This window comes from Nerophis lumbriciformis, linkage group LG03, assembly GCF_033978685.3.
Source record: "Nerophis lumbriciformis linkage group LG03, RoL_Nlum_v2.1, whole genome shotgun sequence".
Lineage (NCBI taxonomy): Eukaryota > Metazoa > Chordata > Actinopteri > Syngnathiformes > Syngnathidae > Nerophis > Nerophis lumbriciformis.
In genome coordinates, this window is record NC_084550.2 from 71575001 (window position 1) to 71594946 (window position 19946).

Genomic DNA, 19946 nt, shown 5'->3' on the forward strand with positions numbered 1-19946 from the left:
GTAGGACCATTAAAGCAGTCTGGACGGACACACACACACACACACACACACACACACACACACACACACACACACACACACACACACACACACACACACACACACACACTATGTATGCGTGCAAACAATAATTTCCCTCCACATGAATGTTATCATGCTCCCCCTGTGAGGTTTTGCAATGTTGCACAAATCTAGAACCCGTAACACCTTTTCTTCAATATAGAATCGCAGCCTAGACGACAGGAACTATTTTTAGCCAGCTGACGGTGCGCTCCACTGGGAGGCGGTGAACCACCGCAACGCCACAGCACATTCATGTGTCAGGAATGATCCAAACACAAGAAAATGCATATTGCAAGAAGTTTTTTTCAAATAATACATTTACTATATTAATCAAGGTGAAAAAAACCCAAACAACATTAAAAAGAAAAACACCAGCAGACACCAAAACGCATCAATTGAATGAGTTTTAATAAGCCCCTTAAGTCATTCAGCAGCCAACATTAGAAAATGAATTTGCTGAATAGACGACATGTAGGGGTGTAACAGTACACAAAAATTTGGGTTCGGTACGTACCTCGGTTTAGAGGTCACGGTTCAGTTCATTTTCGGTAAAGTAAGAAAACAACAAAATATTAATTTTTGGGTTATTTATTTACCAAATTGTAAACAATGGCTTTATTCTTTTAACATTGGGAACACTATAATAATTCTGCCCACGTTAATCAACATTAAACTGCCTCAAGTTGTTGCTCAGATTAAATAAAATGACAAAACTTTTCTTCTACATATAAAAAGTGCAACATTAAACAGTTTCAAGTCAACTCATAATGCTTATTTTATTACAGCATTTGGGAAGCCTGTAGCTGATTTTTATTATATAAATGTTATATTTGTATCAACATGTGATAGCAGGAACCCTGCCATTCAAAACTAGGCTGCTGCATTACTAATGATTAATGTAACTATAGCTGAAAAAATGGTACAATAGCAATAGGAGAGACTATTCATCCCTGAACACCATGAAGTTCATGTAGGCTTAATGATGCACTTACATTATTATATCAACTATCAGAGACAGAAACTCTTCATTTAACATAATGTCCTTTTTTGCTGCTTCAACACAGCTCAATCAACACAGAAAAAGGTCAAGTGAAATAACAGACAGACAGGGCTTTGCTGTCCGTAACACACACACACACACACACACACACACACACACACACACACACACACACACACACACACACACACACACACACTTTTTGACAGTCCATACAGGATAAATTGTAGGACGGAGCTGCATCGCGATGGACTCCTTTCTCACAGCCATTTCAACGCAACTTTCTAGGTTGGATGTCAAAATAAAAGACGCAAAAAAGCGTCCGCAGAACAGTTCAGTATTGATAAATGACAGTGCACGTGCTAAATATTTCAAGTTGCATCTTCTCTTTCCAGTATTGTGGTTGTTCTGATGGGCAGCATAGTTCAGTTTCAGTTTCAGTTTCAGTGGAACATGCATACGATACAATGTAAGGCATCACACATTTCCACTTGTTTCATTACAGCACGTCTGAAAAGGAGTAGGAAGAAGCAGAGCTTATTTATTAATCCTACCACTTTTCATTCCATAGCAATTTCATCCCATTTCCTTGTTCTCTGTAACAGAACAGTGAACAAATAAATAATAACCAAATAATATACCATGGTAAGTAAACAAATATTAAATACATCAATTATATTTGTCTCAACAAAAAACAAAAACTTCAAGTAAAAACAACAACTAAACAAAAAAAAGGGTTGAAGATGATGATAATTGTTGTTGTGTGTACTTAGTGAACACTTGTAGTTTGAATAGTCTCTTAAAGTGAATCATTTTGCTGCTTTCTTTCATTTCTTTGCTTAATCCATTCCATCATTTAATTCCACATACTGATATGCTAAAGGTTCTAAGTGTTGTACGTGCATACAAATGGCTAGCAGGTTATAGTTTGCTTTGTACGTCATTTTAGATGTTTGCAAATACACCAAATTGTTGAATTTCAATATTTTTGATTCAATAAATAAAGGGTTTGTATGTTATCTGCATCCAACTTGTGTGTGTGACAATCATTGCTACTTTAACTTTAACATGATGTATTATTCTAATTGATCTCTTTTGTAACACAGTTAGTGAATGAAGCACACATTTGTAGTTATTTCCCATATTTCTACACAATGTTTGTTGTGCACAGCTTTTTAAAGCGGGATTTGAAGCATGATACTGTATGATACTGCATGATACTGATAAAGCATGTTCCCGTGTCACATGTGCCCCCTCCCCTGGCATCGCACTGTGCCCCCCCCCTAATTGAGAAGAACTGATTTGGAACCTCAGTCATCTTATTTTTATCTACTTGTTCAAGCTGCAAGCCCAAGTCCACATTTAACTACTTCTGGGTAAACTTCTTCATAAACGTTGTTTATTTTATAATTGTGCACAAAATAGGAAATCGGAAAAAACATTTTGTTATGTTTTGGCTCATGAAACGAATATTAAAAAAAACGAGTTGTTATTCTGCTTGTTTTTTCCGTTTTGGTTTGAGAAACGACTTAATGATAAAGTGTACGTATTAATACCCAAGAACTAATCAAATAAACAAGTAACAAGATTTCATGGGCGCTCTGACCTGTAACTTACAAAGCCGGACAGTTAATGCATTCAGCTGGAGGACTTTGTGGCCTTGAAATCCAATAAAAACACCTTGCTTGTATTTAATAATAATAATAATAATAATCCCTAACAATATCCTGCAGGGTTGGGGGACACTTCATTAGGTACACCTGCACAATACAAAAGGCTGCTCAGCAAAATAATAACACAAACTCATATTCTCAGTCAGCCAATGTTGATGGTTGATAAAAACGTAGTGAAGATATGACCGACACATTTGAAAAAAATAAATCCAGAACAAGATTTTACAGAAGAAGGTTCTCGTCCAAAATGAGCTTTGAAGGGCGTCCTTCTGAGCACTCATTGGAAGGCTTTTAAAGAGAGTGCAGAGTGTGAGCTTATAATGTGAAATGTAACCTTCACACACATGCAGCCTGGTCTTATATTTATGATGTTTTTATGTCACGCAATGCAGACCACATGGTTTACTCTGCAGAACACGACAAGGACACTTCCAGCACATCCTGCTTTCTTTTGTTTTGTGTCACTTTGACATGCATACTTGCCAACCCTCCCGAATATTCCGGGAGACTCCCGAAATTCAGCGCCTCTCCCGAAAACCTCCCGGGACAAATATTCTCCCGAAAATCTCCCGATTTTCAGCCGGAGCTGGAGGCCACGCCCCCTCCAGCTCCATGCGGACCTGAGTGAGGACAGCCTTTTTTCAGACGGGAGGACAACAGGGTGACAAGAACTAAATCATCCAGACTAGAGATAAATTGTATTATTATGTTTATCTTACCTAAAAATAAATATATTTATTAATTTAAAAAAACAAAACTAAATAAATGTTTACTATATTTTGCTAAAAACATCAACATTTATTGTATTTTTATTTGTATTTTTTCTGACTCCTTATTGCATCCAGCCATAGAATATACATAAAAATAAACATATTTGAAATAATTAATTTTAAATTATCATAATAATTCATTTAAAATGACCATATTTAATTATTAAAATAATTGCTTGTTTATCAACAACTTTAGCATTTTATTCATTACATTTTGAAGCTCTCAGAAGCCAAGTTATGTTATATTCACTAAGATTTACTTATGCAAGTTTGAAGTATCAATGATCTAAACACAGTTTTGTTTGCATATTTTCAGGATGTATATATATATATATATATATATATATATATATATATATATATATATATATATATATATATATATATATATATATATATACATATTGTCGGAGGCAGATATTTACATATATCCGAATTTAAGTGTTACTTCTTTTTATTTCATAATCATATTACAAAACAGCTAGTGTTTTTCTTCCAATTGTGGTCTTTTGTCTTGTCTGCAAAACTGTGTGCTTAACCTTGAATGAGGAATGTTAGAAAGAGAGATAATGGGCATTTGTTTTGGCTAGAGAGACATGACTGCCAGGGACTTAAGAGGGGAGGGGGTTTTTCGGGGGGTGGGCAGACCATCTTGGCGGCGCGATAGAATGTTCTATGCTGGACTGGTCTCAATGTATATATGCAAAGCTTTGCAAATATATTACAGAATACCTATTCTGTCTCTGGTGGTTTTTCTACTCGGCTTTAAGTGTCGTAAAGAGCTTGGGAGCGACTTGTGACTTGAATTATATATATATATATATATATATATATATATATATATATATATATATATATATATATATATGAAATACTTGACTTGGTGAATTCTAGCTGTCGATATACTCCTCCCCTCTTAACCACGCCCCGCCCCACCCCGACCACGCCCCCCACCCCCCACCTCCCGAAATCAGAGGTCTCAAGGTTGGCAAGTATGTTGACATGGATAAAACACAACTGTCAGCTGTGACAAGTTGTTTCCACAAATGACAACTTGCTGACACTGAAACAACTTCCCCCCCTTAAAAGCACAATATTACCATGAAATGTAAATACTTGCACATATTCACAAATGGTAACTTGCTTTTCCATTCACATACACACTCATGCTGTTCTGTGTTCATCTGTTCCTACCTTATAATGTATACTTCCTCACACACCACACACACACACACACACACACATACATACACCCACACACATGCCTAGACTCAATCCACACAATGTAGACAGCTTATCTTATTTTTTCTATTCTATTTCTATTGTTATTATTTAATTGTGTTTGTTAATTTACTGCTTTAGGTGAGAACCTTGCTGTGGGGAGGCGGGGCCGGCAGATCGACAGCGAGGCAGGGCGCGCCGGTTTTGATGCCGCGAACCTCAGGTGCGGGAATCGCCCGGCTGGGCACAATTAAGTAATCCCCTCTCAGTGGAAGAGGAAGGAGCTAAAAAGCGACCCGACCTGAGACTGAGTATTATTTGAAAAAAATAAACAAAGTTAAACTATGCTCGAAGTGATGTCTGTGCTTGGTGGTCCATGGAACCCGGACGACAGCGGGAGTCTGTCACACTTGCATAAGCCTTTTTGGGTTTCTTTTCTCACCTGCACCTATTTCTTATTACGTATTTCTAATTACTCATTTCTTGTCTCTATGTTGTTTTTTCTTTGCAACGTTACCTTTTGTACTGTGTATATAGTACGAATAAATAAATAAATAAATAAATAAATAAATAAATAAATAAATGCTCAGCCTTCCCGGTAAGGTCTATTCAGGTGTACTGGAGAGGAGGCTACGCCGGATAGTCGAACCTCGGATTCAGGAGGAACAGTGTGGTTTTCGTCCTGGTCGTGGAACTGTGGACCAGCTCTATACTCTCGGCAGGGTCCTTGAGGGTGCATGGGAGTTTGCCCAACCAGTCTACATGTGCTTTGTGGACTTGGAGAAGGCATTCGACCGTGTCCCTCGGGAAGTCCTGTGGGGAGTGCTCAGAGAGTATGGGGTATCGGACTGTCTGATTGTGGCGGTCCGCTCCCTGTATAATCAGTGTCAGAGCTTGGTCCGCATTGCCGGCAGTAAGTCGGACACGTTTCCAGTGAGGGTTGGACTCCGCCAAGGCTGCCCTTTGTCACCCATTCTGTTCATAACTTTTATGGACAGAATTTCTATGCGCAGTCAAGGCGTTGAGGGGATCCGGTTTGGTGGCTGCAGGATTAGGTCTCTGCTTTTTGTAGATGATGTGGTCCTGATGGCTTCATCTGGCCAGGATCTTCAGCTCTCACTGGATCGGTTCGCAGCCGAGTGTGAAGCGACTGGGATGAGAATCAGCACCTCCAAGTCCGAGTCCATGGTTCTCGCCCGGAAAAGGGTGGAGTGCCATCTCCGGGTTGGGGAGGAGATCTTGCCCCAAGTGGAGGAGTTCAAGTACCTCGGAGTCTTGTTCACGAGTGAGGGAAGAGTGGATCGTGAGATCGACAGGCGGATCGGTGCGGCGTCTTCAGTAATGCGGACGCTGTATCGATCCGTTGTGGTGAAGAAGGAGCTGAGCCGGAAGGCAAAGCTCTCAATTTACCGGTCGATCTACGTTCCCATCCTCACCTATGGTCATGAGCTTTGGGTTATGACCGAAAGGACAAGATCACGGGTACAAGCGGCCGAAATGAGTTTCCTCCGCTGGGTGGCGGGGCTCTCCCTTAGAGATAGGGTGAGAAGCTCTGCCATCCGGGAGGAGCTCAAAGTAAAGCCGCTGCTCCTCCACATGGAGAGGAGCCAGATGAGGTGGTTCGGGCATCTGGTCAGGATGCCACCCGAACGCCTCCCTAGGGAGGTGTTTAGGGCACGTCCGACCGGTAGGAGGCCGCGGGGAAGACCCAGGACACGTTGGGAAGACTATGTCTCCCGGCTGGCCTGGGAACGCCTCGGGGTTCCACAGGAAGAGCTGGACGAAGTGGCTGGGGAGAGGGAAGTCTGGGCTTCCCTGCTTAGGTTGCTGCCCCCGCGACCCGACCTCGGATAAGCGGAAGAAGATGGATGGATGGATGGAAATGCTCTGCCCACTCGCAGTTAGTGTCAGCCGCTCCCTTGAACGCAACTACAGCTCTCTAAAAAGTGGGTTGCTTTTCAATTGTACACACAGTCTTAGTAGATCACACGCAACACGTCCACTAATAGTACCGTATTTTCTGGACTAGAAGGCGCACTTAAAATAATGTTTTTCCCTCAAAACTTGACAATGCGCAAACCCGGTGCGCCTAATATACGGAAAAATTCTGGTGTTGCTTACCGATCTCAAATCAATTTTATTTGGTACATGGTGTAATGATAAGTGTGACCAGTAGATGGCAGTCAAACATAAGAGATACATGTAGACTGCACTATGATGGCAATATGACTCAAGTAAACAACACCAACATTTTATATGTTGCATTGAAAATATAGAACAATACACACGGCGCTCAAAATGTTTTAGTTGGATTTTGGTAAGCTATGAAGCCACACCTCTTGATGGATTGTACTGTGCTTCAACATAGGAGTATTATTATGCTGTGTGTATAAGGTAAGACATATTATCTGCTGTTTTGTTTCACAATATTATGCAAAAGCAACTTTTCTTATCTTCTGGTACCTGCTGACGCTTCTTCTTTTTCTCTATCTTCTTGTTATGCGACATTCATCCTCCACTGTTGCCATTTCTAATATAAAGTAGTGTAAAGTTCTTACTGATATCTGTCAGTAAACTCACCATGAAAGCACTAAAACATACCGGTGTAGTGAGTTTACATTATTCACCCAAGGAACTTTACTTATTAGAGAGTTCCGGTCACGGGACACATTCCGGGTGTTGTTGTTGCACTAGTGAGCCACGGATGAGGAGATGCCGCTCCGTTATTGATTGAAGTAAAGTGTGAATGTCATTAAAACAGTTAGCTCCATCTTTTGACACTTCTTCCACTCCCGTCCTTGCACGCTACACCGCTACAACAAAGATGATGCTGTCCAAGTGGAGGCACGTAAATAAGAGCGCCCACAAAACGGTGCATCCTGAAGAGACTGTCAGAAAGTGAGTTGAAGATGATGTGTAAAACATCATCTATGCAACATTTTGAGAAAAGAACCAGCATTACATGTTATGTAGACCACAAGGAAGTCTTTTACATTTAGAAAAATTAATGCACCTTATAATCCGGTGCGCCTTATATATGAAAAAAGATCGAAATAGAGCATTCATCGGCAGTGCACCTTATAATCCGGTGCGTCCTATGGTCCGGAAAATACAGTACATGCCAGTTTATCATTGCACACGCTGTTTAGCCCATAGTACTTGGATCTTAGTAAATCATGTCCATAATGTTCTCTTTTTTGAACACTACTTGCATGAGTTGACCAAATATGTATTTTATTCAGACAAGGAATATATTAGCACATATAATCCGATCAATTCCACTAAAGACCCTTGAAGTGGTGAACCGTCTTCTACTTTCATCAGTCAACTTGAAACAAAAATGAAAAGAAAGGTTGTAATCAGGCTGGCTTACCTGTTGTAGATGTCATCATCCTCCCCTCCCCAGCCCCAGTACTCATTGGGGAAGCCATTGATCTTCAGAAACTGTTTCCTACTGAGGCCCGACACTCCCCCAAAGTAGCTGGCATATGGCAGCCTGCAATAGAAGACACCATGAAAACAACACTATTAGTCATTTGTGGGGGCCACATGTCCCCTGCACTTCTTCAAAAAGCAGTTATTGTCCCCTGTGATGTTGAAAAGGGAATTATTATGCAAAACCAACTCTTCTTACCTATTGGTACCGGATTTTTGCTTATTTGGATTCCGCATAAGTCCCAGAAATACTAAATCATACCATGGAGGCATGGTGGAGATATGTATGAAACAATCGTGCCTTCCTTCATACTTCCTCCAAACAAACTGTTTGGAATATTCACAATTTATGACCTTTTCCCATTGGTGACCTCAGCGGATATCTCCATATATGGTCAAGATTTACCCAAAGAGCTTTGCGGGAGTCTGCCATTGTAGGTCTGTAAAACATCATCTTAGCAACATTCTGAGCAAAGAACCAGCATGGCATGTTATGTAGACCACAAGGAAGTCTTTTAAATGTAGAAAAAAAAAAATCATAATAATAGGACCCCTTTAAAATTAAAAATGTTCGAATGGCGGCAAGTCAAACACTCACGCCAGGCGGAAATCGGCCATTGAGGCTGAACAATGTCCCTTTATACCAGGAATGCCTACACTTTTTGGCTCCAAGGGCCAAAGTTACAATGTGCCATTTTTTTCATACATAAGGTGCACCGGATTATAAGGTGCATTAAAGGAGTCATATTATTATGATTATTTTCTAAATGTAAAAGACTTTCTTGTGGTCTACATAACATGTAATGCTGGTTCTTTGCTCAAAATGTTGCATAGATGATGTTTTACACATCATCTTCAACTCACTTTCTGACAGTCTCTTCAGGATGCGCCGTTTTGTGGGCGCTCTTATTTACGTGCCTCCACTTGGACAGCATCATCTTTGTTGTAGCGGTGTAGCGTGCAAGGACGGGGGTAGAAGAAGTGTGAAAAGATGGCACTAACTGTTTTAATGACATTCACACTTTACTTCAATCAATAACGGAGCAGCATCTCCTCATCCGTGGCTCACTAGTGCAACAACAACACCCGGAATGTGTCCCGTGACCGGAACTCTCTAATAACTAAAGTTCCTTGGGTGAATAATGTAAAGTCACTACACCGGTATGTTTTAGTGCTTCCGTGGTGAGTTTACTGACAGATATAAGTAAGAACTTTACACTACTTTATATTAGAAATGGCAACAGTGGAGGATGAATGTCACATAACAAGAAGATAGAGAAAAAGAAAAAACGTATCGACTACGGTGGCAGACCCACGCAATTTTTCACGATTTATGCAGATCCCAAATACAGATCAGCAGGTACCAGAAGGTAAGAAAACAAAACAGCAGATAATATGTCTTACCTTATACACACACCATAATAATACTCCTATGTTGAAGCACAGTACAATCCATCAAGCGGTGTGGCTTCATAGCTTACCAAAGTCCTACTAAAACATTTTGATAGATTTTTGAGCGCCGTGTGTAATGTTCTATATTTTCAATGCAACATGTAAAATGTTGCTGTTGTTTACTTGAGTCATATTGCAGTCTACACGTATCTCATATGTTTGACTGCCACCTACTGGTCACACTTATCATTACACCATGTACCAAATAAATTTGCTTCGAGGTCGGTAAGCAAAACCAGAATTTTTCCGTAATTATAAGGCGCACTGTCGAGTTTTGAGAAAAAAAAAAGGATTTTAAGTGCGCTTTATAGTCCGGAAAATACGGTAAGTTATTTTATTTTGTGCAAATAAGATGGACAGATAATAACTGGTTCACTTTGCACATGATTGACAGCACGCAGCAGCTGACCAATCAGCAGTCAGTTGTGACATAAGACTAAGTTGGCCTCCACAAAGCAATATGAATCACGAACAAGTGTCATGTCTGTGTAATCATGTTTTGTTTTGCACATGTTTTGTTTTGTTTAGTTATTGGACTCTTTAGTTTCTGGCTTTTCACTCCCTTGTCTTGTTTCCATGGATACCCATTAGTTTCACCTGTTCCACGTTTGGACTCATTGTGCACTCTTGTTTGTCACTATAGCAACCCATTAGTTTTCACCTGTCACGTCACGCACCTGTTTCACGTTTTGAGTCACGCACCTGTTTTCGTTAATCATGTCTATAGTATTTAATTTCATTGTTTTCAGTTTGTCGTTCTGACGACATACCGCATTTATACTCTCCACACACCCTTATGACCCTTGCTGCGCTTTTTCATGCCGTTTTTTTCATCCAAGTAAGTTTTCTTTATTCATGCCATATTGCAAGTTTTGTTTAATTGTTCATAGTTTCTGCCAATGTGCAAGTTCTGTGTTTATAGTCTAGTTTTGTACCTCCGCCCCTGTGCTCGCCTTTTGTTTGATCCTTTTTTTGGAGTTATAGTTTTTAAATAAATCATGTATTTACCTTCACGCCACATCTGGTCCAATTCACTTGCACCTCGGGAGAACAAACCAAGCCATAGTCCAAGTCGTGACAACAAGTAAGACAAATAAAACATCCATACTACTTTTCCACTTAAATGTTATTATGTTGTGCAAAGTGGAAAATAACGCAAATTGCCACAAAAGTGTTTGTGATTCCTGAGAGTGCAAAGGCTTAAATATTGTCCCTGTCCCAAGGTACCGTATTTTTCGGAGTATAAGTCGCTCTGGAGTATAAGACGCACCGGCCGAAAATGCATAATAAAGAAGGAAAAAAACATGTATAAGTCGCACTGGAGTATAAGTCGCATTTTTGGGGGAAATGTATTTGACAAAAGCCAACACCAAGAATAGACATTTGAAAGGCAATTTAAAATAAATAAAGAATAGTGAACAACAGGCTGAATAAGTGTACGTTATATGAGGCATAAATAACCAACTGGTATGTTAACGTAACATATTATGGTAAGAGTCATTCAAATAACTATAACATATAGAACATGCTATACAATCTGTCACTCCTAATCGCTAAATCCCATGAAATCTTATACGTCTAGTCTCTTACGTGAATGAGATCAATAATATTATTTGATATTTTACGCTAATGTTTTCATCATTTCACACATAAGTCGCTCCTGAGTATAAGTCGCACCCCCGGCCAAACTGTGAAAAAAACTGCCACTTATAGTCCGAAAAATACGGTAAATATAAACTAAATCATAACGCAATCTTGAAAAACGAAAGTAAATTTATTTATTGCATTCAGAAAATGTTGGTATTTTCTACAAAAAAATAAAATACTGAAGAATTAGTTTACCATTGCTGTTATTTCAACAGCTGCATCTCTTGTAATGTCTTTAAAAGCTCAGTGCAATGACGTGTAAATATTTGGTAGTGAGCAGCTCTCACGAGACACAGCATTCACTTCAATAAACAATAAACAATAATAAAAAAAACAATAAACAAAAATAAAAAATAAAATAAAAAATAAATAAATATAAAATAAATAAAATAAAATAAAATAAAAAAAATAAAAAACAAAAAACAATAAACAATAATAAACAATGATGACACAGTAATAGTCAACTATGCTAAATATGAACAACAACCACAAAAAGTAACATTTTACAATGAAAGGAATCCTAATTTAATAAAGAAGGTAACACAAAGCATATTCTTTAGGGCCTCACCTGAAGCCAAACTTGTCCATGGCGATGGCGAAGTGTCTGGGCTGCTCGTAGCAGTGGTAAAGGTTCCGGTCGTCCATGGGGATCAAATCCACGTCGCTGAAGATGAAGCAGTTATAGTCTCCGTCCTTCAAGGCCTCCGTGTAGCCAACATTTAACAGCTTGGCGCGGTTGAACGTGTCCTCGCCCAACTAATGAAACACAAAAACATCAACCCTTGCAATCATTTCTGCTTTCCTATTCCAAATATTGTTATTATCATCAGCACGAGGAGTCCCAACCTTTCCCAAAAATGTGCAGTTGATATTTTTAATTTTTGTTTGGCTTATGAAACACCATCAAACCTGTGTAGGTCCAGATGTGGTAAGCACTGACATATAATACAAATATGAGTTCATATATAAATAATAACATAATATAATACATTATTTAGTTGTACATATTGATATTATATTTCATGAAAAACAGCCTACACCACTGCAATAAAATACAACGCCCAAAAGCAGTGAAGTTGTCAGGTTGTGTAAATGGTAAATAAAAAGAGAATACAACAAATCCTTTTCAACTTATATTCAATTGAATAGACTGCAAAGATAAGATATTTAACGTTTGAAATGGTCTACTTTGTTATTTTTTGCAAATAATCATGAACTTAGAATTTAATGGCAGCAACACATCTCAAAAAAGGCATTTTTACCAGTGTGTTACATGGCCTTTCCTTTTAACAACACTCAGTAAAGGTTTGGGAACTGAGGAGACACATTTTTGAAGTGGAATTCTTTCCCATTCTTGCTTGATGTACAGCTTAAGTTGTTCCTTCTGCTATTTTAGCCTTCACACATTTTCAATGTCTGGACTACAGCCAGGCCAGTCTAATACCCGCGCTCTTTTACTATTTTCTTTTACTTGGCATTGTCTTGCTGAAATAAGCAGGGGCGTCCATGGTAACGTTGCTTGGATGGCAACATATGTTGCTCCAAAAGCTGTATGTACCTTTCAGCATTAATGGTGCCTTCACAGATGTGTAAGTTACCCATGTCTTGGGCACTAATACACCCCCATACCATCACACATGCTGCCTTTTACACTTTCACCCTAGAACAGAGTGGATGGTTCTTTTCCTCTTTGGTCCACAGTTTCCAAAAAAAATTTGAAATGTGGACTCGTGAGACCACAGAACACTTTTCCACTTTGCATCAGTCCATCTTAGATGAGCTCGGGCCCAGCGAAGCCGACGGCGTTTCTGGGTGTTGTTGATAAATGGCTTTGGCTTTGCATAGTAGAGTTTTAACTTGCACTTACAGATGTAGCGACCAACTGTAGTTACTGACAGTGGGTTTCTGAAGTGTTCCTGAGCCCATGTGGTGATATCCTTTACACACTGATGTCGCTTTTTGATGCAGTACCGCCTGAGGGATCGCTTACGTGCAGTGATTTCTCCAGATTCTCTGAAACTTTTGATTATATTACAGACCTTCGATGGTATTCCTTGCAATAGCTGCTTGAGAAATGTTGTTCTTAAACAATTTGCTCAGGCATTTGTTGACAAAGCGGTGACCCTCGCCCCCGTCCTTGTTTGTGAATGACTGAGCATTTCATGGAAGCTGCTTTTATAGCCAATCATGGCACCCACCTGTTCCCAATTAGCCTGTTCACCTGTGGGATGTTCCAAATAAGTCTTTGATGAGCGTTCCTCAACTTTCTCACTCTTTTTTGCCACTTGTGCCAGCTTTTTTTGAAACATGTTGCAGGCATCAAATTCCAAATGAGCTAATATTTGCAAAAAAGAAGAAAGTTTCTCAGTGTGAACATGAAATATCTTGTCTTTGCAGTCTATTCAATTGAATATAAGTTGAAAAGGATTTGTTGTATTCTCTTTTTATTTATCATTTACACAACGTGACAACCCCCGCGACCCCAAAGGGAATAAGCGGTAGAAAATGGATGGATGGACAACGTGACAACTTCACTGCTTTTGTACAATAATACAATTTATGTAAATTTTTTGTTAATTCATGAAATGGTCAAAACTATCCATCCATCCATCCATTTTCTACCGCTTATTCCAGGGGTCGGCAACCCAAAATGTTGAAAGAGCCATATTGGACCAAAAATACAAAAACAAATCTGTCTGGAGCCGCAAAAAATTAAAAGCCATATTACATACAGATAGTGTGTCATGAGATATAAATTGAATTATGAGGACTTAAAGGAAACTAAATGAGCTCAAATATAGCTACAAATGAGGCATAATGATGCAATATGTACATATAGCTAGCCTAAATAGCATGTTAGCATCGATTAGCTTGCAGTCATGCACTGACCAAATATGTCTGATTAGCACTCCACACAAGTCAATAACATCAACAAAACTCACCTTTCATGCACAACGTTAAAAGTTTGGTGGACAAAATGAGACAGAAAAAGAAGTGGCATAAAACACGTCCTAGAAAGTCGGAGAAAGATTATACATGTAAACAAACTACGGTGAGTTCAAGGACCGCCAAAATTAGTAGGACAAAACGGCGCTCGCCAAATACTCGAATCAGTGAAGCATGTTTGATATAAACAGTGTGCTTTGTAACAATTATGGAGGCTGGTGTCATGTTTGTCCTCCTACAGAAACCATATTAAAACAAAAAAATATTTTTTCCCCCTCATATTTTGCCATTTTTCATACATTTTAAAAAAAGCTCCAGAGAGCCACTAGGGCGGCGCTAAAGATCTAGAGCCGCGGGTTGCCGACCCCTGGCTTATTCCCTTCGGGCTCTTGGGGGGCGCTGGAGCCTATCTCAGCTACAATCGGGCGGAAGGCGCGGTACACCCTGGACAAGTCGCCACCTCATCGCAGTGGTCAAAACTAATAGAAAACTAATTTTTTTTTAGCAAACGATCAGGTTTAATGGCCATTTGGCTCCTTCATTTCTCGAGTGAAAATAGAATGCGGCATTAAGGGGCGGCATGGCGTAGTGGGTAGAGCAACCGTGCCAGAAACCTGAGGGTTGCAGGTTCGCTCCCCGCCTCTTACCATCCAAAAATCGCTGCCGTTGTGTCCTTGGGCGGGACACTTCACCCTTTGCCCCCGGTGCCACTCACACCGGTGAATTGAATGATGAATGATAGGTGGTGGTCGGAGGGGCCGTTGGCGCAAATTGCAGCCACGCTTCCGTCAGTCTACCCCAGGGCAGCTGTGGCTATGAAAGTAGCTTACCACCACCAGGTGTGAATGTTTGATGGGTTCTACATGTAAAGCGACTTTGGGTACTTAGAAAAGCGCTATATAAATCCCAGTTATTATTATTATTATTATTAAAGTGAACGTAAATATCAACTATTAGATTGTGGGCGGGATCAACCATTTCATTGGTTGACGTGCTTACAGCAAATTCACATCATAATAAATACTTAATCTTCCAATATTTCCAATTAGATGTATGATGCTCTAATTTTGTCATGTCTGTGTAATCATATTTTGTTTTAGTCATGTTTTGTTTAGTTATTGGACTCTTTAGTTTCTGGCTTTTCACTCCCTTGTCTTGTTTCCATGATTACCCATTAGTTTCACCTGTTCCACGTTTGGACTCATTGTGCACTCTTGTTTGTCACCATAGCAACCCATTAGCTTTCACCTGTCACGTCACGCACCTGTTTCACGTTTTGAGTCACGCACCTGTTTTCGTTAATCATGTCTGTAGTATTTAAGTTCATTGTTTTCAGTTTGTCTGTCTGGTGACATCCCACATTTATGCTCTGCACATTTCTGACACTTGATTTCATGTCCATCGTTCATGCTGCTCCTTTTAGTCCATGCCAAGTAAGTTTTGTTTATTAATGCTATAGTCTTTTGGTTTCATAGTTTGTTCTCCGCCACTGTGCGAGCTTTTCGTTTGTACTTTATTTTGATATATTAAATAAATCATGTATTTACATTCCCGTCTCGCCCGAGCCAACTTTCCGTTGCATTCCGGAAAAGCAAACACCCAGGACCAAGTCATGACAAATTTGTGCCATGACATAAGAACAAACAAAACATGTGGATCACAAATGAAAGCAGGGCCAGATTTGAATCACTACTGGGACAAGCAGTAGAAAATGGATGAATTATCTGCCTTCAAACCTGTTGAGTATTAAACTCTGCGACTGTTTTTTTCGGATATTGACCACGTTGGGGTTCCGGTCAGAGAACACACAGTCATCATTTGGACTCTTCCAACTTTAATGGTGCACATTGGTTTAAAGTTAAAGTTAAAGTTAAAGTACCAATGATTGTCACACACACACTAGGTGTGGCGAGATTATTCTCTGCATTTGACCCATCACCCTTGATCACCCCCTGGGAGGTGAGGGGAGCAGTGGGCAGCAGCGGTGGCTGCGCCCGGGAATCATTTTGGTGATTTAACCCCCAATTCCAACCTTTGATGCTGAGTGCCAAGCAGGGAGGTAATGGGTCCCATTTTTTTTATAGTCTTTGGTATGACTCGGCCGGGATTTGAACTCCCAACCTACCGATCTCAGGACGGACACTCTAACCACTAGGCCACTGAGTAGGTTTAGGTTCATTTATTTAGTTAGTATCTGTAAAGCAGAAGCAAACACCCATCAACATTTATATCATTTAACTAAACAACAATATAAATGCATACCTGCCAACTTTTGAAATCAGAAAAACCTAGTAGCCAGGGTCCAAGGGCCGCAGGCCCCGGTAGGTCCAGGACAAAGTCCTGGTGGAGGGTTCAGGGCTTCGCCCCCCGACGCAAAATGATTATTAGCATTCAGACAGGTTAAAATGTTGCTAAAACCATCACTTTTCTATCAGTCACAGTGACTTTTCAAAACAAAAATATTACAGCAAAAATCATATGGGTTGATTGACATGTTTATTCTGTAAGCTAACTTCAATAGTTTGAAATTATTTTGACAGTTAATGCCAGTTATCCTGTCAACCTTTCACAAGACTTCAATTTGTTAATTGAAAGTATAAACACTTTTTACAGTAAACAAATGGTAAAACAGTACTAAACAATTCCATTAAAAAAAAAATTGGTGTCATTATTAACTTTCTGTCCAAGCTTGTATAATCTACTGCCTTGTTCAATTGTCAAAAATATTCTGTGCCTAAAATTCACATTTACAATTATCATACTGTAAACATGGTAAGCTAACTTCATTAAAATTAATAGTCCTGTCAATAGCATGGAATTACAATTCAAATGTAGTTTTTTTGTAACCCTTTCAAAAGAATTCAAAATATGAGAAATTAATGAAAATTAATTTAAGCCATCAGACACTTGAAAAGTGGCACATCACATCTCTAATGTAATCATTTGAACTTTTCAACAGAAATAGCACTGCAAAAATATTAAGGACATACTTCTGTATTTTGGTAGTTATGCTGTCAACATTTAACAAGATTTCTTCAACTTGGACTTGAAAGCATAAATAGTATAAACACTTTTAACAGTATGTCGTGCTGTGAAATACAGCCGACAGGATTGCGCACCAAACACGAAGCAAGGCCAAAGTGCATGCATGGTGCAGGAGAACAAAGGACTTCTTTCATTTAAGGTTTGTGATAAACCATCAAACTCATTCGTTAAAAGGACTCTATAGTAATATAAAGCGAATTTTTCTGGACATTATCATGCAAGAAAAGTTTATTTTTGGGACCGCGATCACCGCGTAATGATTTTTAAAGGTTGCATTACAAACATTTAACTGTCCCATGTGATCAGCCAGTGCGATTGGAAGTCCATGCTCAATTATTGCCTCCGTAAATAAAACTTCGGCATTTATCACATCCAAAGAATCTGTTTGGGCGACGAAAAACGTTGAAAGTTTTCCACTTGTATCGCTAGCAACGGCATTAGACTTGTGTTTTTTTGTCCCAACGTGGTCTTTTACATCGCTAATTCCTCCGTGTCCGATCAAAAAATCTTGTCTGCACAAGGTGCAATTCGCGTAGTTTTCACCCTTTTTTTTTTTTTAAATGAATGAAAAACCGTATTTTTTATCACTGCAACCGTAACCTGGAATAGGTTGATGAAAACCGTACGAATTACGGGAAAACCGGAGTAGTTGGCAGGTATGTAAATGTATGCTCAAAGTAAAATACTAGAGACATAATATATTGCATTTCTACAATGGCATGTGAGCTAGCCACATTAGCAGCAACAATGCTATCCTTAACAGGGAGATGTTAGCTCCTAGCATTCTGACAACACAGCACCAATAATACTCATAAAACACCACTAAATGTTACACAAACACAGTGATGTCTATTAATAAACTCAATGAGTCTTATCTAATAATCAACATACTCACATCGTCAAAGACTAGAGCACCGATTAAACGTAGCAGAGAAACAAGTCAGCACACATTAACACACGTCAAAAGGGAAGCGGAAGTGACCCCTACAGGAAGGAAGCGGAAGTGACACTGTCAAGAAATGCTTCAAAATAAAGTATCTGAAAACATAGATAAACATGGAGAATTCTTAACAAAACCCCTTTCCTTCTTATCTCTGTCCCCCTCTTAGCTCGCCCTCTAAATCTTTCTCTCACGTCTTCTCTGGCTCGTACACTACTCTCTCAAACACATGCCGTTATTAAGATTTACAGGGAACTAATACTCTTCAAGGCAGAGGTGGGACCAAGTCATTGTTTTGCAAGTCACAAGTAAGTCTCAAGTCTTTGCCCTCAAGTCCGAGTCAAGTCCCGAGTCAAGACAGGCAAGCCCCAAGTCAAGTCCAAAGTCAAGACTGGAAAGTCTCAAGTCAAGTCCTAAGTCCTGCATTTTGAGTTTCGAGTCCTTTCAAGTCCTTTTAACCACAGACTAATATATTAACACAGATTGTGTATGCTTTTCAAACGCTGTATTTATTTATTAAAACAAGTGCATTTTAAATTGCAGGAAAGAAAATTGTGCTGACATTGCACTTTATAATAGCACTATTAACCAGTCATTTTAAACATTAACTCATTCCTTTACAGAACAAACACATTGAAAAATAAAGTGCAAATGTACTTATTTGTACAAAAGTGTTAACATTGAAAAAACATGACATATACGAGAACATAACAAAAAAGTTGTACTTTTTAAATGTCAGGGCCCTATGCTGCATTGCATTTGCAAAAGACCAAATTAGCCAAGAGTCTGTCAGTCATTTGTGCACGATGGGGTCGTAGTATGATGCCACCATGGCTGAAAACTCGCTCCACTGGAGCACTGGAGGCAGGCACTGCCAAGACTCTCATGGCCACTCGGAACAGTGAAGGAAGAGTCTTCATGTTCAATGCCCAGAACAAAAAGGGGGAGAGAGTTGTTTTGGGTTGGTGCACTACTTGTAAGTGTATCTTGTGTTTTTTATGTTGATTTAATTAAAAAAAGAAAAGAAAAAAAATTATTTCTTGTGCGGCCCGATACCAATCGATCCACGGACCGGTACCGGGCCGCGGCCCGGTGGTTGGGGACCACTGAGGTAAACAACCAACAGTATGTCAGAAAGCTAGCTATAACGGTACACATATTCATAATATAGTATACATTTTAACTGACCTTTATTTTACTATTTTTGTCTTTTTTTAGGTGTCTAAAATACGCGGTGCTGCTGACCGCCGTCTAACGTTACGTGTGATATATTGACTAACGTAACCCTGCTTAAAAAAAATCACTGAACAAAAAGTATGAATAAGGTAGTGAACTGCAACAGATTCCCGTGTTTGCAATAACGTTATAACGTTAGCAGTGAGTTTACAGCCTCACTGATTTAACTACACAGCAAATAAAAGTCACGTTACTTAGCCAATAAACGTTATCTTACATTCAAAACTTACCCTTCTTTGTGCAACTTCAAATGCCGGACGAAGTTGGAAGTTGTTGCCTCTCCATCAGTCATTTTGGAACCGCATGTGTTGCATACTGCAAACCGTTTTGTGTTGACCACCTCGTAATTTTTATACCCAAACGAAATTATTTTAGGTATCATTTTTTGTTCACTGGCGTGTGGTTTGGACATGTCTTCTTCGTTGGTTGTCCTGCAATTTGATTGGATGAATGCTGTGTGATGAAAACAAAGTAGATGTAATTTGATTGGCTGTTGTACTGAGACCACACCAGCTGAC

The 19946-nt window shown here is 39.4% G+C and overlaps 1 protein-coding gene across 2 annotated transcripts in view; it reads right to left on the minus strand.

Annotated features, from left to right (window-relative positions):
• Positions 1–19946, minus strand: part of b4galt2 (UDP-Gal:betaGlcNAc beta 1,4- galactosyltransferase, polypeptide 2) — a 177460-nt gene that overhangs the window by 22894 nt on the left and 134620 nt on the right. For both annotated transcript variants that reach the window (XM_061942836.2, XM_061942828.2), the window contains exons 5-6: positions 11830–12017; positions 8101–8223 (exon numbers count right to left, since the gene is read on the minus strand). In XM_061942836.2, the coding sequence (XP_061798820.1) occupies positions 8101–8223; positions 11830–12017 (311 nt within the window). The remainder of the gene's footprint in view (positions 1–8100; positions 8224–11829; positions 12018–19946) is intronic.